General features: G+C 55.1%; 1 protein-coding gene across 3 annotated transcripts; it reads right to left on the minus strand.

Moving 5' to 3' along the window:
* Positions 1-5,061: 5,061 nt before the first annotated feature.
* On the minus strand, positions 5,062-21,279 carry TMPRSS5 (transmembrane serine protease 5). Of its 3 annotated transcripts, none has more exons than XM_051849173.3 (14): positions 21,150-21,279; positions 19,264-19,350; positions 18,581-18,716; positions 18,210-18,308; positions 17,576-17,698; positions 16,521-16,656; positions 15,375-15,488; positions 13,869-13,912; positions 12,990-13,152; positions 11,871-12,049; positions 8,373-8,471; positions 7,819-7,961; positions 7,380-7,533; positions 5,062-6,572 (listed from the first exon to the last, which is right to left on the minus strand). In XM_051849173.3, exons 3-14 carry the CDS (start codon positions 18,708-18,710, stop codon positions 6,526-6,528), a joined length of 1,431 nt encoding a protein of 476 aa, XP_051705133.3. In that variant the 5' UTR covers positions 18,711-18,716; positions 19,264-19,350; positions 21,150-21,279; the 3' UTR covers positions 5,062-6,525. The 3 variants fall into 3 exon arrangements, with proteins under 3 accessions (XP_051705133.3, XP_069921155.2, XP_089168878.1); XM_070065054.2 differs by lacking the exon at positions 21,150-21,279 and adding an exon at positions 20,010-20,143; XM_089312752.1 differs by lacking the exons at positions 5,062-6,572; positions 7,819-7,961 and adding an exon at positions 8,134-8,177 and having other exon boundaries at positions 7,394-7,533.
* Between the last annotated feature and the right edge of the window lie 263 nt (positions 21,280-21,542).

Here is a 21,542-nt window from a genome sequence, read left to right on the forward strand (position 1 = left end):
GGAGGGAGGGAGGGAGGGAGGGAGGGAGAGAGAGAGAGAGAGTCTTTCCATCCGTTGGTTCACTCCCCAGATGGTTACAACAGCCAGGGCTGGGCCAGGCCAGAGCCAAGAGCTTCTTCTGGGTCTCCCATGTGGGTGCAGCGGTCCAAACACTTGGGCCATGTTCTGATGCTTTTCCCAGGCAATGAGCAGGGAGCTGGATCAGAAATGGAGCAGACAGGACACTACCCAGTACCCTTAGGGAAAGCCAGTGACACAAGCCGGGGCTTTACCTGCTTTGCCACAATGCCGGCCCAGAGGTTCCACGCCTATGAATAGATTCATGTGATTCTGGAAGGACTTGAGGCTGGGAGTTTGACTTCCTCCTGGCTTGCACTCTCACCTTTGCACCTTGTCATGGGATCACTTAGCAAGAAGGCACTCATCTTGGACTTCCCAGCCTCCAAACCCTGAGCCAAGTAACTTTCTTTCTTTATAAATGACCCAATCATGGTTATGCTGTTACAGCAGCACAGACTAGGCTAAGATAGGCTTCCCACCTACTCTGGAGTTAAGTAGGGAGCTTAGCTAGTATTAGTCCCATTACATAGTGGAGAAACTCAGTGAAATCTAGCAGCTTCCCTGGGCTGGTGATCAAGCGGTGGGGTCCAGATTAGAACCTAGCTTTGCGAGTTCTTCCCTCTCACCCAGCCCCTCGCCAGTGCCCCCACATCGAGCCAGCAACCCCCGAGGGAGGAGCCACACATCCGGCCTGAACGCACTCATGTTTATTTGCTCCCCTGTTTCATGAGCATCCTGTAAGGCAACTTAGTTGAATCCACGTTTCTCCAAAATGCACAAGGATGACTATCCCAGCTCCTCTCCCCGTCTGTCCCGGACCCTACACGGCGTGTTTCCTAATTGGATTTCGCTGGCCTTGTGAGCAGGTCCTGGATGGCAGTCCGTCTGTACGGGAGAGCTGTTGCCAGTGTTTATCGCAGATCATTTCTGGGAGGCACGCACGCAGGATCCTAATGAGTCACTCTGGGTATTTTTCCACTAAGAAGGAGCCCAGGGGACGCTGCGGGGCTCGGGCTGCTGTAAAACAAGAGTTCCCTGAAATGTGTGTTTTAGGGAGTCAGGGCTCAAAGAGACATTGGCATCTGTCACCTGTTTCGCTTGGCAGGTGGGACTAAGCATAAGACCCCCTGCAGACTGGACAAGAGACGCTCTCCTGCTCTGCTCAGGGCTGGGCCCTGTCCTGCGGGGTCAGGGCCAGGGCAAGGCAGGAGCCCACCTGTCCTCGAGTGACCCCAAGAGCAGCTCCTACTTAAATCTCACACCTTACAGACCTCTCTTGCCTCACCCCGCACCTGGCCCTGCCATCCAGGCCCTTCTTTGCCCAAACCTCGCTGAAGCCACGTGTCTACCCAGAGTTTGTGTTCCCCTGCCAGACTCCAGGATTCCAATGGCCTGAGCCCACAGACAGACGCTGTGCAGGCCTCTCCCCTTGAGGGCAGCCCCTGCTGGTGGGCCCACCCAGAAGCAGGCTGTCCTGCACACGGCTGCACGGAGGGGCTGTGTCAGGGGCCGGCACACCCCATCCACCTGACTCCAGGAGGGAGATCCAGGAATCTGAGGATTTAAAGTTTGACTCTGGCCTTCCATATCTTTATAAGGACATGTTAGGATAAGAGGATGTAACAGTTCTAATTTAACAATGTCTTAGCTTGACCTATTCCTTTTAGCTGTCTGGACACCCAGTATGTGGGCCTCTACCCGCACTCCTGCCCCGGGCCCCACAAGTGTTCGGCATCTTGAGAGAGGATAGCGTACAGGTTGGAGGACCCACGGGGAGTGGAATGCTGTACATGTCTGTCTGCCTGGTATACGGCCGTTGTGATCCATTCTTCCCAGCAATTTATGCTCACGCCTGCCGGGTAGTGTTGAGGCTGTGCACGGAGGGGTAGGTCTGGCCTGGTCACCCCTGGAGGGGGAGAACATTTAGGGAAGGAGGAAGTGTGGTGCCTGCATGAGGGAGGATCCAGGGGAGGGGCCTACCCTGGAACCCCAAATAGCTGGGCTGCCATCACCACTGGGGGCGGGGCTCAGCAGACCATGCCTGTCTCCTTGAACATCTCTTCCCCCACCTCCTTCAGGCCTTCGAACTTCCCCCATAACACACACATGCATACACACACACACACACACTCATACATGCATACATGTGCAGGCACCATGGATCCTATCATCTTCCAGGGCTTTCCTGCCTTTTGCTCCTTCCCATGAGTTCTGAGCCACTAGGATTGCCGTGTACAAGGGGCCTGTCTGTTGGTGGCCTCGGGAGAAATACAATGTCACCAAAACATGGGCTGCATGGCCATGGACACACATGTGGCACATGTGGCCGAGGGCACATTCAGCTGCAAAGCTCCGAGTTCCAGCCCCAGGCAGGCTTAGCCGTGACAAAAGCCCTTTCAGGATGCATCCACTCTCAGGCCTTGGAACGGCCAACAAGGACCAGCCCGGAGCAGTGCACTCCATTGGCCCAACACCTGCTCCTGGGTTTAAAGACTGTCACAGCCTGGATGCCTGCTGAGGATTCTGCCAGCCCAAAACTGTCCTCACGTGTGGGCAAAGGCTGGGGTCTGGGGACACCCTGGCCCTTGGGGCTGGAGAAGTGGCCCAAGATTACCCCTGCCAACCTCACCTCCAGCTGCTTGCCAGGGTCTCCCTCCTCTCTGAGCGCAGCATCCCTCCCACCTACACAAGCCTCTCCTCTTCCAGATCCACTGTACAAATACGGGGCTCACTGCCAAGGTGTGGGAACAGTAAATCTTCACTCCTTCTTTTATTCATGCCCTCACCTCTGCAGACAGCTAAGGAAAAACAAACCCCACAAAATCCCTGGGGGCTCCAGCAGTCTGGCAGTCTCTTCTCGGCTTCTCTCTCTGAGGCTGCTGAAAGGCGGGGACCAGGAAAGAGGCCCATCCAGCTCCCAGGGGGACGGCTGGCCCTTCACCCCGTCCTGAGTGGGCGCCACCATTCTCACTCAGCACCTGTCACATGCTGGACCCTGTACCAGTTTCTGCAGAAGTCAAGGAGGAAACCACTAAATCCATTTTCATGGCTTCCTGGGTGACTTTCTACCTGCTTCACCCTCCTAACACCCCAAAATGGCCAGCGTGCACCTGGGCCGAGGGTGCCAGATACTTTGCTGCAAACTTTAGGTGAGGTGGGGACAGGGGTGCTCTGGCTGCTGGCTCAGGAGCCGCCATGGGGATGAGGGAGCAGCCAGGTGAGCTGGCAGCCCTGCAAGAGGAAGGAATCTCTCTGTAAGAGTCTCGCGGCCAAGGCAGCACCTGCTGGAGTCCCAGCCTTTCCCAAACAGCTCACACGCTGACAAGTCCCGGGACCTTCCCCCTCCAACTCTGGGCACCAGAGAGGGCTTCCATCTGGCTCAGTCGGCCCGAAGGAGGATAGAAGGGTCCCAGGAGACTGAGGGGACCTGGATTTTGCAGAACTCTTTATGCAAAAGAGAGACAAGAGGCTTAGGGTCCAGCACCATCCTCTTTCGGCCTGGACTGAAGGGTTCCCCAGCCAATGGGTCCCAAACATCGGGAGCCCAGGGCACCAACGCTGGGCAGAAGATCATGGGGCAGGGTATCTTTGAAATCTTTGTCCTGGGGTCTATTCTTCCCAGCAACCCAGAGGTCAGGCCCGGAGCCCGAGCAGCCTGCAGGGGTGTCCCAGCTGGAAGGTGTGAAGCCAGCATCTCAAGAGGCCCAGGAGGCTTGTGGGAAATCCACTCATCAGGCAGATGCCCTGCAGGCCACCTTGCCCAGACGCCTAATTTGGCGGGCGTGAGGCCTCAGGCCCCGGAGGCCATCACCATGGCCAGCCCACTGCCTCGTGGTTACAGACACAGATGGGCTCAGCAGCAGGAATGTGGTGTCCTACAGCCAGATGCCAAGGCCCGAGGCTCCTTGGAAGGGAGAAAGCTTCGGAGATGAGCCCACCACTGCCCTCCCTGTTCTGTGGCTTCCCCAGTGTGGTCTGCTCCAGTACCAACTCCAGGTGAAAAAGCTCTTCCTGCACCCCGACTGCTCCCCCTGGGGACCCTGAGGCTGGCGCTTGCTCACACTGCCTCTCCTTTGGCAGGAGACCAGCCTCAGCCTCCCTACTGCCTGGAAGTGGAGAGCTTTAAGATGGCATTCGACGAGCAGTCAGTGTAGTTGGAAGCAGGGTCCTCAGAGCAGGGAAGCCCACAGAGCTCATTTTAGTGCATCCGATGTGGAGGCAGACAGGGCCCAGCCCCTGGCTGCTGAGGGAGGCTGGGAGATGGGCTGCTGGTGAAGGGGATTTCTCCTTCGCAGCACCCCAGAGCAGCAGGAGGGTGCCAAGTGCATGGCCAGGAGAGGGCAGAGGAGCGAAGAAAGAAGAGCAATGGAGAGTCTAGGAAACCTCCTGTCTTGACAACTACAGTGGCCACTGGCAGTGTTTATTGCATTTCCAGTTCTGCCCCACTTTGGGTGAGCCCAGTCTCTGACAGGGGCCACCGCCCTCCTTGGGTGTCCATGACCTCACCTATAGAAAGTAGCAAGCAGTGCACTACGGGATGCAGGTGACCTGACAGGTGAGCTGGTGGATGTATTCCAATGCTACCCTTCTGTGCGACATGAGGCCCTGTCATTCACCCACGTGCAAGATAAAGACATGGATTTGGAGTGAAAGCACGCACAGTTCACATCCTGGGCCTCGTGCTCACTAGCTGCGTGATGTTAGGAGAGTTACTTAGCCCCTCTGAACGAATGTTCTTCTCCGTAAATTGGGGGCAGAGATAGTCATAGCACCACTACCAAGATGCGAGATCCCACAGGTGAGCCAGTTTTATCCACTGCAAAGCACTGGCCAAATGTTACCAGTTAGTAAAAGGTGGTGATGGCCGAAGGTCTCGGTTTCAGGGCCACGGCGTTGGGGGTGGGGCTGTTCTGCACCCCAGCAGAACCTCTCCACATCACTTCTGCAATTGGACAGCAGACTCCCAGGAAGCTCCTCCGCAAGTAATAAACCGACAGTAAATGCACACCCTGAATTTTTAATGCACTTTGTGTAAGTACAGGAGACCCTCCAGGAAAGAGTGATCATCTGTACACCACCTCGAAAAAAAATATGCTGATAAACCCACAAAGTTCTGTGATTGCTCAACACTAATTGCATTTCCTTGGGTAAGCACCATAAAAAATTCATGGCAGTTTTTAGAAACAAGATACCAATTGCATTTTAATTGCCACAGAAGAGAAAGTGGGGAAAGACTTAACCAGGAAAATGGTAATTGGGCATAAACCCAGAAAGAGATGTCCCGAGCCAAAGGCTCTATTCCAAAACAAGAGCTAAGAGGGAAAGACAGGCCTGCAGGGAGTTTAACCTTCCCTGCGAGAGCAGGGGCCTGCATGGTTTGCAGACTTGAAGCTGCGAAGCACCTGGTCAGCTGGGGCTTTTCATCAGAGGCAGATGCAACAAATTTGAATTAAATAGGAGTGGGTGTTTGGCATAGCAGTTAAGACACCCGCCGGGATGCCCACATCCCACATCAAAGTGTCTGGGTTCTGGCGCAACTCCCAGTCCCAGCATCCTACTAATGCATACCCTAGGAGGCAACAGTGATGCCGCAGTAGCTGGGCCCTTGCCACCACTTGGGAGGCCTGGATTCAGTTCCCAGCCCTAGGCTTTGACCTGGCCCAGCCCCTGCCATTTCAGGCATTTGAAGAGTGAAAGAATGTGGGAATGATTTTTTTTTTCAAAATGATAAACTTAAAAGACAGAGGATGAAATTAATAAGCAGATGACAAAAATCTAGAGTAGATGAACAGAAGTCAGTACCAAAGCTTCAAACAACATGTGTGGGAGGAAAGTTGTGTTTCCATCCCATAATGGGTCCGTGCAAGAAACAGCAGGGACCGGAACCAAGACCACTTAGCACTTCACTCACTTGAATGCCAGAACTCCTTGGACCCATGTGCAGAGCTCCTATTTTAAACCAACACCCTATTCCACCACCAACCTCCTTGTTGCTCAGCATCCTGCCCACCCCAGGCAAGTCCCACATAGCCAGGGAGAACAGGAAGTGGCTGAGACCAACAGGGCAATGGGGAGAACCCCAACTCCTTGGGCCTAATCTGGGCTGGCCTGGCCTTGACCTTATCTGCCCAGGAGCCTTGGTGCCAGGCGATCCTCTGCAGAGGCTCTTAGCGTGCCCCTGCCTCAGGCCAGAGGGAGAAGGCAGGAGCAGGGGTACCCTGTACGTCCCTAATGACGCACAAGGTGGCTGGGGAAGGGAGAGGGTGGAAGGGTAGGCTCCCAGCTGCTCCCAGCAGCCTCTTCGTCTCCAGCAACGGACCCTCTCGTCCTCGTCATCTCTCACCTCCCCTAGCATTTCTAACCCAGCCCCAGTCTCTCGCCTGTTGTTGAGAAACAGACTCTCAAAATCAGGGCCTGGTGGCCCGTGGGTGGCGGCAGCTGGTCTCTCTCGCCGTGTAGGAGATCTCACACAGTCGGCATCAGGGCTGCTGCTGCTCCTCCATCTAGTGGACCTGCCGGAGACCAGGAAACATGAGACCACGCGGCCATGACAGTGGAGGACACAGCAAGACTTAGGGCAGGCAGTCCTGCACCAAAGAAGGGAGCTAGATTTGTGCTGTGGCTCTGGTGTCACCACTTAGCATTCAGAACCTTGACTGCCACTTCTAGCACATGGGGCAGAAAACACCTGTGCGTTTTCTGAGTTCTTTCTACGATTGGAATGAGGAAGTGGATGCATACCCTAAGTGGATCCTAAAGCCATTGTCTTCCACCTGTGCCAGTGCCCATGCTGGTAAAGCACCTGCTACAAATTCATGCCATCTCGCCTGGTCCTCCCACAGCCGGTGGGAGGAAGAACGGTGGCATGCCCAGCATCACAAAGGACGTAACCAAATGCAGAACCCAAACTGCTGGGTGTCAGCTCTCCCCTGAGTGCAGGAATGCAGCCACTTAGGAACTGCCTTAGAGAGCAGGGATGAATGACGCTAACTAGTATGTAAATAACACCAGCCCTGCCGCTCTCAGCCTAGCACCATGCCAGGCGTCGGGCAGGTCTTGTCTCATTTAATGGTCACACTGGCACACAGCTAGCCACAGCCGCTATTACCAGGAAACTGAGGCTGACCAAGGTTCGGAACTTGCCAAAGGCTACCCAGGAGATGGCAGATCTAGACTACGAGCCCAGGCCTCCTCTTCACCAGCTAAGGCCTCCATTGTCCCTTGTTCCCTCCCCAATACCCAGCAGGGCCCAAACCTATAGGGTGAAGTTCAAGGGTCCAAGGTGGGGTTCTTTAGAAACCTCCCTGCCCCCAACTCACTTTGCACAGTGTCGTGGATCCAGTCCAGGAACTCAGCCATGTTGGCGTAGACCCCTGGGTGATTGGGTTCTGCACAGCCACGACCCCAGCTGACCAGCCCCACCAGGCGCCACATATGCCCATCTGGACACACCAAGGGGCCCCCGCTATCCCCCTGAGGGGTGCAGGCATGAGACAGAGCGAAACAGCCAGTTAGTCCTTGCTGGTGGGAGGGCTCCAGACCTTCATGGGGAATGGGCTCTCCTTCCCAGGCCCCTCCTCTCCCTGCTGGGACACCTGTTAGCTTCACCCCACTCCATAAACTCTTAGCACAAACTCCCGGCTTGCCTCAGTGTCCCTCCTCCTAGACGGGCTGTCTCATGCCACCAACATGCTCAGGCCAGGGTGCCAAGTCACAGCAGGTCCCTGGTCCCCCCCCTCCCCGGAGCACAGGCCACACCTGGCAGGCGTCGGCCCTCCCATGCAGGTAGCCGGCACAGAGCATGCGGGGGGTGAGGGCCCCGCTGTACATGCAAGAGCTGTTGCAGAGCTGGGAGCTGAGCAGGGGCACCACCGCGTCCTGGAGCGTGTCCGAGTTGTGGGCTGCGGGAGACACCAAGAGAAGCTACAGGGCCCTAGCACGGCCCAGGCAGGCAGAGCAGCATAAGCAGAGGTGGTCAGGGGTCCCAGGGGACATGGAGCCCCAGGGAAGGGGCAGGGCCTATCATCCTTGGTGGCTGGCAGTGGGGCTGGGGCGACCAAGAGGAGGACTCACAGCCACCAAATGCAGAGGTCACGGCCTCCTGGGTTAGAAAAGGCCTGGATGTAAGGAAAATTCCAGTTGTTCTCTCCAGAAAGACTTGGGCAGCAGACCTGGAGCCCTAGGCCTGCCTGAGAGTGATACCAGGCGTTGCCATGGCCTGAAGAGGAGCAGGTGCTTGATGCCACCCCAACCCACCACCCCACCCCCGCCACTGCGCCCCTATGCCCCCAGGGCCCCGCGAGCTGACTCACCGTGGCTGGGGTCGGTGTGGCCCCAGCCAGACACCCAGCACTGCGAGCCGCCAGGGAAACGCTGCTCTTCTGCAGGTAGGCACACGGCGCCCACGGTGTCTGTGGAGAGGCACACGGTCCCGGTCCCCACTCGGGCTCGACTTCCCTCCGTCTGGGCGAAGGCCTCAGGGCGGGCAGCTCCTCCCCGTCTCCCTTCTCAGTCTCAGTGCCCGGCCCGGACGGCTGGGCAGGTAGTGTGCTGTCCCACCTTAGGGGTCACCACTCACAGCAGACATGCGCACACTGCAGTGTGCACGCGCCCTCTAGGGGTGGGCAGTGCACATGCCGCCACCCACTGCCGGAAAGTGCTCTGGCCCATTTTGGCTTTTCCACCAGGGAGTCTGGTCCCTCCTCGCGCAGTGCTTTCAAAAGTGTGCGACACGGCCCACGGGTGGGGTTCTCTCGGGGAGAGAAGCTCCTACCGAGGACTTCACTACCTAGAAACGTGAAGGCTGATCCGTTTTCACACTAGGGATTTTTGCAGTTACTATTTATTATTATAAGCAACATGGGTTCTCCACAGAAAAGAGGGGAAACTTTTTGTCTGCCAAAGCCATTTGGATATGGACATCATTCATGGGCCATACAGAATGATCAGCTTAAAAATTAGCCTACTGGGCTGGCGCTGTGGCGCAGCGGGTTAACACCCTGGCCTGCAGTGCCAGCATCCCATATGGGCGCCGGTTCTAGTCCCAGTTGCTCCACTTCCCATCCAGCTCTCTGCTGTGGCCTGGGATGGCAGTAGAGGATGGCCCAAGTCCTTGGGCCCTGCACCCACATGAGAGACCTGGAGGGAGCTCCTGGCTCCTGGCTTCAGATCAGCGCAGCTCCAGCAGTTGCAGCCAATTGGGGAGTGAATCAGCATATGGAAGACTCTCTCTCTCTCTCTGCCTCTCTGCTTCTCCTTCTCTCTGTGTAATTGTGTAACTCTTTCAAATAAATAAATAAATAAATCTTTTTTAAAAATTAGCCTGCTATAGATTTAGTGCATTTCAAGTCCCACCTGTGGTTGCTGTGGCAGAAACAGACAAAATGATTTTACAGGCCTTATATGGACCAACCGTGAGCTAGATGCTCCCCACCCCTGACTTAGGTAGTTTTCTGTATTAAACATACTTATTTAAGTCAACTTAGAAATATTAAATGGGGGCCGGTGCTATGGCATAGCAGGTGAGGCCGCCGCCTGCAGTGCTGACTTCCCATATGGGCACCAGTTCAAGTCCTGGCTCCTCCACTTCCAATCCAGGTCCCTCCTAATGCACCTGGGAAAGCAGCAGAAGATGGCTCAAGTTCTTGGGTCCCTGGACCCACATGGGAGACCTGGAAGAAGCTCTTGGCTCCTGGCTTTGGCCTGGCCCAGCTTCAGCTATTGTAGCGTGAACAGGCAGATGGAAGATCTCTCTCTCTCTCTATTTCTGTAACTCTGACTTTCAAATAAATAAATATACCTTTAAAAAAAAAAAAAGAAATATTGGGGCCAGTGCCGTGGCTCACTTGGTTGATCTTCCGCCTGTGGCGAAGCATCCCATATGAGCACCGAGTTCTGGTCCTGGCTCCTCCTCTTCCAGTCCAGCTCTCTGCTGTGGCCCAAGTCCTTGGGCTCCTGAACCTGAATGGGAGACCAGGAGGAAGCACCTGGCTCCTGGCTTCAGATCTGTGCAGCGCACCGGCCATGGTGGCCATTTGGGGAGTGAACCAATGGAAGGAAGACCTTTCTCTCTGTCTCTCTCTCACTGTCTAACTCTGCCTGTCAAATAAATAAATAAAAATCATTTTAAAAAAAAGGAGTAGAAGTCAAACTTAAACAAGTAAATCCAGAGAAGATGTAAAAGATCTTTAAAAAAAAGAAATATTATATGTTGAACAAAAGAGTTCATACATGTAATAAAATCTGTGAAATGCCTGTAGCCATGACTGTTGTTCAGGCAACCCAAGGATACAGGTGATGATGGAGGGAGGAGTGTGAAGTGTGTGTGTGTATGTGTGTGTGTTTATACAAGTACGTATGGGTATGTGGTGTGAGTGTGTGTGTATGAGAGTGTGTATATGTGTATGGGGGTGTTGTGTGAGCATGTATGTATGTGTGTATACAAATATGTGTGTATGTGGTGTGTGTATGTATGTGTGTGTATACAAGTATGTATGGGTATGTGGTGTGAGTGTGTGTGTATAAGTGTGTGTACAAGTATGTTGGGATATTGTGTGTGTATGTATGAGTGCGTGTATGTGGGGGGGGGCTGAGTGTCAGAATGTGTGCACGTGACTATATGAGTACATGTGCATGTGCATGTGGGCAGGAAGAGAGATGAGCTGATTTCTCAGGTTTCGTCCTGATGCTGTAAGCCTTAACACATTCAGTTCATCTGGGGACCAGAGTGCATTTTGGCATCACGTACACCTGATGTTGCACCAACTCTTTGTGCATCTTTGGGAGGAAAAGCGTCAGGTTCCTTTCAGGCTGAGTCAGGTAGACACAAGGTCAGCAAGGGCAGTGGCTGCGATGGCTGCAGCCTGGCCTCACCCTTCTGTGGCAGGTGGTATGACAGGTAGAGCACCGGCCCAGGTGTCAGGACATGAGACTAAGAAATTTTTTGCCATGTGGCCTTGAAGAAAGTCATTTCCCCCACCTAAACTTCAGCATCCTGATCTGCATATACCTGCTTCACTCACCTGTCAGCATTGTTACTTGGATTAAAAGGAAAAATACTTGAGAAAATAGAAGAAATCCCATTATCTGTAACATGTCACAACATGGCTGGAAAAAAAATATAAAAAAAGGGCCGGCGCCGTGGCTCACTTGGTTAATCCTCCGCCAGCAGTCCGGCGTCCCATATGGGCGCTGGCTCTAGTCCCGGTTGCTCCTCTTTCAGTCCAGCTCTCTGCTGTGGCCTGGGAAGGCTGTGGAGGATGGTCCAGGTGCTTGGGCCCCTGCACCCACATGGGAGACCAGGAAGAAGCACCTGGCTCCTGGCTTTGGATCGGCGCAGTACTGGCCGTGGTGGCCATCTGGGGAGTGAACCAATGGAAGGAAGACCTTTCTCTCTGTCTCTCTCTCACACTGTCTATAACTCTACCTGTCAAATAAATAAAAATAAATTTAAAAAAATAAAAATAAAAAAACAACATGGCTGGGACCTGCGACTAGCCTGCACCTGGGGTGTGGATCCTCTAACTGACAGATGCAGCTACCGTGACGTTCTGCTTGGGACCACACAGGCAAATCCTACCTGACTCAGCCTGAAAGGAACCTGACGCTTTTCCTCCCAAAGATGCACAAAGAGTTGGTGCAACATCAGGTGTACATGATGCCAAAATGCACTCTGGTCCCCAGATGAACTGAATGTGTTAAGGCTTACAGCATCAGGACGAAACCTGAGAAATCAGCTCATCTCTCTTCCTGCCCACTGCTGTTCTCCCACCACAGCCCCCAGCCTGCTCAGCTCAGGGCCAGTGTCTCACCTGAGAAGTTGAGTGGTGTCCGGAGCCGCAGGAGGGCAACATCATAGTCGTGATTCTGGGCACTGTAGAAGGGGTGAAGGATGATCCTCTCCACCATGGCCCCCTGGTGTGGCCTGGCCGAGCTGTGGCTCACCAACCCTGTGTGGACACGCCAGCTGGATAGCCGGGACAATCTGAAACTGCACACAGGGGCCATGCTGAGCCAGGGAAAGAAAGGGCAGAAGAGGCTGATGTAAGCTAGGTGGCAGGTGGGGGACACTGGCCAGAAAAGCCAGTGGTGAGGGCCCCTGTCACCAAGCTGCCAGCTCCCAAGGCCCAAGGACCTTGCCTCTTAGTATCATACCAGCAGCTGGCAAGACACTTGGCATGCAGTAGATGCTTAATAGATGCTCAAAGACTGATGGACAGAGCAGTGAGATACAGTGGGTCACCCCTCCTTTCCTTCAGCAATAATCCTCCAAGTTTTACAGCAAACATCAGCAGGCCCTGTGTGATCTCAGGACTCCAAGCTGGGTAGGAAACACTTCCTTCAGTCCCGTCTCCATTCACCACATGTGACATGCAGGAGGCACAGCCCTCCCTGGCCTCAGCCTCCCTGTTGTAAAATGAGGTTACACTCTCTGCCCCGCCTGCCACTAAGAGAAGAGGATCAAAGAGCTCAGTCTCTTCTGCATTCCTCCTTCTAAGATGTATTAAGCCCCTGCTACATTCCAGGGATGGGTCTAGGCCCTGGGGTCCCAGCCGTGGAGAAATCTACAAAGGGATGTGGTGATAAAGGAGGCTGAAAGTCCCCGTCCCCATGGAGCTTCCAGTCCAAAGGACAAAAAAGACATTAAACAAATAACTACAGGGGAATGTTGTTAATTACACTGGTGATAAATGCTAAGAAGCTTGGAGTACTGTGGATGTGGAAGCATTGCAAAAACTAAAAAAACAGAACAGATCTTTGCATCATTCCTGCTACTCGTGCAGATCTACTCTTGACACTGAATGGGGAGAAGCTGTCCAACACCAGCCTGGCCCACCCAGAGCAGACAGCTGGACGAGGACTTTCACACAGGACATCCCAACAGCTGAACAGAAAAGACAGCCAAGGCCCTCTCCTCGGCCAGGACTTGCCTGCGCATGCAGTGGGCTGCAGTGACCACCCAGTGTGGCGCCAGCACAGAGCCCCCGCACGTGTGCCTGGAGCCCAGGGTCACGCTGGCTTGCCACGGCCAACGCCCAGGAGCCGCAGCCTGTCCACCGACTATCCGGGAAGCCAGGGGCCTTGTCCCACATTCTGCCAACAGAAAAGGGTGAGACAGGAAGAAAAAGGGAGGTGGGTGAGAGTGTGGTCCTAGCTCAGGGAGTGTAGCCCAGAGCCAAGCCCAAGAGAGTCAGTGTGGCCACCCTTATTCATTATTCCTGAGGGATGAGAAGGCAGACGTGTTGATTTTACACCTGCAAGCCCCATGGGCTGTGGGCTTGCTGATGGTGGGGACTACCTCTGCATTACCTATGGAGCCCCAATGCTACCCAAGTAGGATCTGAAGTGGAGGCGTGTGGACAGGCACATGGGAGGACAGGTGAGTAGATGGAGAGATTAACAGGAAGGCAGGTGAAGGAAGCCCACGACTTTCCCACTGGGCCCCGAATTCACCACCTGCCCTTGGTCTCCCGAAGCTGCCAACAGGTTACTCAATGACCACAAATAATTTCACCTTCGGGGTTCTCCAGAAGAAAGAAGTGTCAGAGGTCATGGTAGAGAATCGGCAGGTGGTGGAGTAAGGAAATCGTCAGCCCAGACCTCTGGCTGCTGGGGAACAGGCCCAAAGCTTGGGCAGGCTCTGTTTGGGCAGAACCAGCACTGCAAGGAGAGGCCCAGCAGGCAGATGGGCAAGACCCCCAGCCCAAACCCAGCTGAGCGCTCCCTGGGGCTCATCCACTCTCGGGGCAGGGGTGAAGGGAGATGCTTTCTTCCTACCACCAGCTTCCTTGGTCCAAAACCTGACTCACCAGAGCATTTGAGGGACACAACTCGGCCAGAGGTGCAGTTGTCCCTGCAAAACAGAGGCGCCCACAAGAAGCTGGACAGGTCCCCACCCCGAGGCTGCACACACCCACCCATGGGCATGGCGATGGGGAGGGGTGGTGGACACTTCATACTGCTGTTATGGAGCCAACGCCTTAGGATCCCACTATTTCCTTCCTGCCCCCACTGAACACCCAGGCCCCCGACACCCAGAGGCAGCAGAAGGTCTCCATGTTCTTCGAGGGCTGATTTGGGCAGGGTCCAAACTTACAAATAGGGTATTTATAGATGCAAAAGCCACTGTCCCCACCAAGTGGCCCTGAGCGAGTACGTGTTCAATGGATGAATCAGTGAGTGAATGAGGGAACAGGGCTCTTCCCTCATGTTCCTTCCGGGGTTTCCCTCTCTCCTGTGCCAGCCCCTTCATCTGAGCCCTAAATATTCATAGGTCTGCTCTCGGCCCACCCCCACCCCAACCCTTAGCTTAAGTCTCGGTTCCCTGTTGGCCAAAACCCCCTTTCTTTATTCATCTCTTGCCCCGAGCAGCCCAGGGCCTGATCCTCCTTGCTTCCCAACCCCTGATGGAGGTGTCAGTTCCACGTCCACACCAGCTTGCCCATTTGGGTATCAAGACAGGGACTAGTCAGAACGCCCCCTGTTCCAGCCGTGTCCCCGAGGACAGAACCTCAAGACAGGAGCTGCACGGGAGGGGCAGAGGGAATGGTTCAGGTTGGGAATGGGAGCTAGCCTGAGAAGACTTCCGAGCAGCGATGGCAACGCTCGCGCTCCAGCCCAGGAGGCCCCTGGGGAGCTTGAGGAAGCCTGTGCAGGCACAAAGACCTCTCAGCTCGTGCCCTCAGGGGCTCCATATCCACCCCAGGATTTGGGGGAAAGGCTGCCTCTATTCCAGAACCCTCTTCGTTGGATCCCAAGCAGCTCTTAGCCAGAATAACTCAACTGCCTCTCTCTTGAACTATCAGAATGTGGCAGGGTTGAGAGAGCACATAGTTGGAGACAAGAGCCTGGTTTCAAGACCGGGTTTGGCCACTCCTTAGCCAAATGACCTCAGATGAGACCCTTCATGTAACCTCACTGAGCCTCCATTTTTCCACCTGCAAATCCTGTGACAGTAACAACCAACCCTGTATTTCTGGCAGAGGCAAATAATGAGTCTTCGAAATTTCACAGAACATGTGTATTATGAGACATCTATGCATGGATTTCAATTTTTATGTGCCAAAATAAACTTATCTTTTCATTCCATTTCTCCACAAACTCCTGGGTGTCCCCTTGTGTAACGTGTGTAACACAGTGATGGGCGGGGCTTGTGCACATGGAGCCTGGAATTTCTGACTGGGACATGTTCCCCTTTGTTCTCCTCTCTCACATGGGCCATGTCCTGGTCACCAGCCTTGCAGTAGAGAGAGATTTTTGCTAGGCTCCCCACCAGAAAATAACGGACCCCATTCACCTAACCTCAGAAACCCTACCTGGGAAGCCACACCTCCTCCAGGAGGCCTTCCAGTCTGGGAGAGAGCTGAGCAAACTTCCGGGAGCCATTGAACTTGATGTCAGACAGGTTCACTCCCTTGTGGTGAGTGAGTCTTGACAGAGGAAGGGAACATAACAGGAGGAAATCACCTTTAAACTGTGCCATGAGAAGTAGCAGTTATTGTAATGTACATGAGACATTCGACCAGCACAGTGACTGAGCACAATCCTGCCCATGATCTCTTCAGGTTTTGCATTTGTTAAAAAGCAGCCATATGGGGCCAGCACTGTGGCATAGTGGGTTAAGCTGCCACCTGCAGTACCAGCATCCCATATGGGCACCGGCTCAAGTCCTGGCTGCCCCACTTCTGATCCAGCTCTCTGCTATGGCCTGGGAAAGCAGTAGAAGATGGCCCAAGTCCTTGGGCCCCTGCACCCACATGGGAAACCTGGAAGAAACTCCCGGCTCCTGGCTTCAAATCAGGCCAGTTCTGGCTGTGGCAGGCATTTGGGAAGTGAACCAGTGGATGAAAAATTTCTCTCTGTCTCTCTCTGTCTCTCCTCCTCCCTCTGTAACTCTGCCTTTCAACTAAAATAAATAAAATCTGGTTTTTTTAAAGATTTATTTATTCTACTTGAAAGTCACAGTTACACAGAGAGAGAAGGAGAGGCAGAAAGAGAGAGAGAGACCTTCCATCCGATGGTTCACTCCCCAGATGGCCACAATGGCTGGGGCTGCGCAGATCCGAAGCCAGGAGTCAGGAGCTTCTTCCAGGTCTCCCAAGCGAGTGCAGGGGCCCAAGGACTTGGGCCATCTTCTACTGCTTTCCCAGGACACAACAGAGAGCTGGATGGGAAGTGGAGCAGCTGGGTCTCGAGCCGGCGCCCATATGGGATGCCGGCACTGCAGGTGGTAGCTTTACCCACTACGCCACAGCACCAGCCCAATAATTAAAATATTTTTTAAAATGCTCAAAGGAAAGAAACAGGCAGGGGCAACCATTGTGCCCAGAGGCCAGATGGCCAGAGCCACCTCTTGCCGTTTCCTGAGTACCTTGATGTGACAGGCAGAGGTCTCCAACTTCCTTCCCTAGCCCACCTACCAGCCCTCCGCCCGCCCCAAGCCCCAGGTCGGCTCCTGTTACCTGAGATGCCCAAGGCTCCGGCAGATCCGCACCCCCAGGGCAGGGATCCAGCCCTCATGGCAGACCAGGATCCAGTCTGGCCGGTCCCTCAGCTGCACTTCCAGCAAGAACTCCTCACTGTTTATTCTGAAAGATACTGAAACCACAGCATGCCAACCACATCCCATCTTCAAGAAGGTAGTACCTTCACAGATGAAAGATCTCATGCTCTCTGCCTGTGCCTCTCTGTAATTCTGCCTTTCAAATAAATAAATAAAGGATTAACTGAGGTTCTATCGGTCTGGCTGGTGTCCTCGTAAGGAGAGGAAGAGACACCGGGCCAAGGGACGCAGAGAGTAGACGGCCCCTGCAGGTCAGGAAGAGGCCTTTACTAGAAGCCACGTCGGGCTGCCACCTTGCGAGACGCTGAGAAAATAAGTGCCGGTGGCTTCGGCCATCCAGTCTGGCTTTTTAGCTAAGGCTGCGCAAGCAAACAAATTCATGGGCTCCACGCTAAGCCCTTTTTATATATTTGCTTTTTTTATCCTTAGAACTTCTTGCAGTAAATATTTTTATTTACATTTTAAAGAGAAGGAGATGGAGGCTCCAAGAAGACATGTGCCCTAGGGAGGTCACACGGCTAGCAAAAGACAGACTCCAGCCCTGTTCTGACTTCCATAACTCACTCTGATCCTCAGCCTCTGAGCAGCATTGCACCTCCTGATCCCCAAGTCTTACCTAGAGAGCAGAGGCAGGGGATAGGGGCTGACGTGGCCAATATGGCCCCCTGGTGGGCTCCACACCATCAGGCCCACACCTGGCCCCTCTTCTCCAGCATGACTTCCAGCTCTCCTGCCACGCTGGGCTCCTGGCTGTGCCCCAGCTAGAGACCCAGACAGTCCCCAGGGAGTGCTGGGAGCCCAAAGTTGGAGCTCAGTACTGCGAGGCTGGCCCTGGTCCCCATCACCACATTGGAGCAGGGAGAGATGGACGGGGACAGGGACCTGAGGGGGACCCAGAGCTGTGAAGGGGCCCTGGGCTGGTGTGAAGTCTCATGGTCTTAGGGGTGTGGCCACCTGTTTTGGGAAGCACCGGGAGCAGAGCCTCCTGGCTGCTGGTCTCTGAGCAGTTCACAGTCGTCCCCTCCTCCTGCAAGGGCTCGGAGATGGGCTGAGAGGCGGCCGGCTGCAGGTGCAGCACTGCAGAGAGGAGCAGAGGGGCTCACAGGTGAGAGACTGGGGAAGGGGAGGAGTCCCCCTCATTGGGGACTCCTCGTCGCCTACCCTGGCTTTGAGCAGGCCCCGACCAACCAACTGGGGAGAGAGGCAATTCACAGCTCGCTCGCTCGCTCTCGCTCTCTCACACACACACACATACACCCACACACACACTTTCACTCCTATTTTCTCTCTCTCTCTCTCTCCCATTACTGGAAAAGATTTCTAGAAAAGGCTTGACTAGGGCCTCCCTGGAAACTTACACTTCCTACTGCAGGACTAGAATGTTCATTTTGTAGAGCCCAAATCCCTGCCATTGCAATGTCAGCCCTTCTCTTCCTGTCGTCTACACACAGTAGATAAGAAAGGTGCTGGCCCCTCTGCATTCCACACCTGCTCAGCACCTGCTCTCCTCTCCCACCTCCCCCCAGAGCCTGTTCTTTGTCCCCCGCCCAATTCACCCCCGGACCACAGAAGGGCCCCTTGCACTGACCTAGGAGCCACGAGCCGACACCGGCCCCGACCAGCAGTCCCACAGCTCCCAGCACTGTCCAGCGGCGACGCACGGAACACAAGCACCCCGTCTGTGAGACTGGAAGGTATGAGACGTCTCTGTCCCCTACTCCTGCCAGACAGCCTTGCTCCACCCTGGGGCACCCAATGGATTCCCACAGGAACTCTGCCCCAGCCCTGTGGGCCTGGAACAGGTCAGGTGGTCAGGCTCCAATTACTGCAACCCACGGAGCCCACTCACTCCCCAGAAAGGGAAGAGGGAGAAGAAGCAGGGGAGGGGGTTGAGAGGGAGGGGGTTCTGGCCCCAGAAGCACTGGGGGGGGCAGGGAAAATTCCCTTCACTGCCCCCACCCTGTTGTTCCCTGGTGGCCCAGTCTGGCCTGCTGGGCTGCTGCTGGCCTCCCGGCTTTGCGTCAAAGGTCCCAGGTCCCGGGCTCTGCCCTGTGCACTGAGCTTCCATCGGGGATGGCTTTTCCAGCATCAGACTCTGGGGAAATAGAGGTCAGACAGCCAGGGTGCCCACGCCGAGAACTGCCAAGACAAGTCCCAGCCCATGTGCCCTCGCTCCCCCCGCGCTGTCACCTGCAAGCCTCGCTCATCCTGAGGACTCTCCACAGAGGCCCCTCCAGGCCCTCCCTGCTCTCCTGGAGCCCCCACACCCCCTGCCCTCAGGGCACAGCAGACACTGGAACCTGGATCTGGCCCACTTGGGTGCCCACCCTTCATCTTGCCTCCATGAGCATCCCCGGCATCTGCTGGAGCCCCTCCACGTGGCCCCTCAGCTTCCCCTCTCCAACCCCGTCTTCATTCCCCCTACCCCATGCGCCCTCCCACCCACTCATTCTGTTTCACTAAAGTGTCACTAGGAGGACACAGTGGGGAGTTGGGAATAGAGCCATATGGGCCACCTACACCACCCCAAAGGCTTTGCAGTGCAGTCCTGAGGACGGCATGGAAACAAGGTGGAATATGTTAAGCCGCAGAGACAAAGGTCAACAAAGCTACCAGCAGCATTCAAAAGGAAAAGCACTTACTTCTCACTGAGGAGATCAGGGAAGGCTTCCTAGAAGAGGCAGCTCCTGGGAGAGGCCCTCACAGATGAACAGGGCTTGAACTGGTAGCTGTGAGGAATGGGAAGTAAGATCTGGCAAAACCTCACACAGTTCAAAGCTAAGTCTACAACCTACAAAGTGAACTTGGACAACTCGGGCCGTCTGTCCAAAGTAAGAGTGATAACTCCTACCGCCCCATGAGCAATGTCTCTCCTCCAGCATGGTTTCCCTGTGGTACTGCACCCCGAAGAGCCTGTGCAACCTTTCTAAACATGGGTGCAGGAGCCCCATCTTGCCTCTGCAGCTGCAGGATGGAGGCGGGGAGGGGGCGGGGGGGTGCTGCAGCAAGGCTCCCGGCGCCCACTGCGAGTCTGGCGCTCACAGCTTCCTCCACCCCAGAGCTCCAGGGCACGCTGCCATGGCAGTCCCACAGTGCCTTCAGGCACCCTCACCCCACGGACGTGGCTCTTGCTATCCCCTCCCCGTGGAGCTAACTCCTACCGATACCCCCCCCACAAGAGTCAGCCTGGCCGCCCCTTGCCCAGGGACCTTTCTTTGACACAAACAGCGCCTGCTGCTGTGCTGGGCTCCTTTCATCTTCTCTCCCTCCCTGCTCACTGCTCTCTGTATCCCTTGCACAGAGCCTTGCACAGAAGGGGAGCTCAGTTAAAGCACACGGAGGGAAGGAAGGAAGAAGGGCCATCCTTAGCACTGCAGATGGTGCGTACAATAATATCCATCAGAAAGGCGTTAGACTGTGGGTCCTTTCTCAGGGAGTTCCCCCAGGCGAGCAGACACGTCTCCTTAGTTGAACTGGCCACGTTTCTCGGTCGACACAGTGATCATAAAAGCCCGCAGCACTAACTCCAAAGCAACGCTGGCTTAGATGTGCTTCTCGGGTATCACATGGAGTGTTCCCTTCACGCCAAAACTCCCCCCAGGCCTGCCAGGAGCTCCACTGAACTGGCTTTGCCCGACCTCTGGTTGAGGGCAGGAAAGCCTTCATCAGACTCTCCTGGGCCAGTCACCTCTAAATTCCCCTGAAATCCTCACTCTGGGCCCATGAGCACTCAGGCCAGCTCAGCTCCCAAATGCAGCTCTGGCTCAATACCTTCCTTTAGCGTGACCTACCAGCCCCACCTTCCCACACCCTACACCAGTTACAGCCAGGACCAGAAGGACTGGACCCCCTGCCAGCAGCAGGCCTGTGCTCCAATGGGAAAACAGGTCATGGTGTGCGTGCCATCACATGCACTCCCTTGTGTGCCTACAGCTGAGCCTCCACAGGGCACGGGCAGCGAGGCTAAAGGACTGTGCAGGCTGGGCAAAGCATCAAGCACCCACAGAAAAGCAAAGAGGGTAACAGCCTGTGAGACCTGGCCTCTTCTCTGAGGGTATGGCTTGCTCTTGAGTGGATGTTGCTCTGAGCAGTGAGGCAGGACCTGCTCTACAGAGAATGCCAGGGCACGCTCAGCCTCTCCCCCATCTTGGTTTCAAAGGGAGCTGCGTATTAAGCCTCTGAACAAACTGGCCCCATTTTAGGTATCAGCCCACCTCAAAACCCACCTGCCCAAGCCCAAGTGGCAGCCTGGAAAACTGGTCCTGACCTGTAAAAGCCCTTTTCGAGTGGGAGTGCAGTGTGATAGTGATGTGCTAAGTACTGCCTAGTTGCAAAATGCTAGACTAGGCTATGGGGACACAGGAAGTCCCCGGGGGCGGGGGGGGGGGGGCAGGAGGTTGGCCACACAGGGTCCCCTCCAGGATCCAACTCCTGCACCACAGCTGCCTGAGGGAGGCTCTCTCCACCAGCCTAGGAGAGAGGGAGAGACAGAGGTGGGAGCAGGGATGCCACAGAGATACAGCCTTACCGTGTAGGTGGATGGCCCAGATGGAAGGCTTCAGGGTCTGCCAGGCAGCGTTCTGCTCCTGTCCTTGGGTCAGCATTGATTAAACAGCCCAGCCTGTCTGGTTAGAGGAGAAGGTCTCCCTGGTTCACACATGGCCCCTCCCTACACCCTGCTCCACACACACACACATGCCAGAGAGACAATGAACTCTGCTCAGGCCCCATGAATAGGCCCCTTGTCTCAGGGAAAGGGAGCCAAGTGCTACTAGGTTGGGCAGCCCCAGCCCCTCCCCTGCCAACTAGAAGCTCAGAAACTCAGAAAAAAGGTTATGGGGAAGAGGGAGGCCAGTTACTGTTGCTTAGCAACCAGGTCCCTTGTGCCGAAGAGTGTGCCCATGCCATGCGTGCTAGCATG

The sequence above is a fragment of the Oryctolagus cuniculus genome, chromosome 1 (genome assembly GCF_051225735.1).
Source record: "Oryctolagus cuniculus isolate XC-2025 breed Fujian yellow rabbit chromosome 1, ASM5122573v1, whole genome shotgun sequence".
Taxonomy (NCBI): Eukaryota; Metazoa; Chordata; class Mammalia; order Lagomorpha; family Leporidae; genus Oryctolagus; species Oryctolagus cuniculus.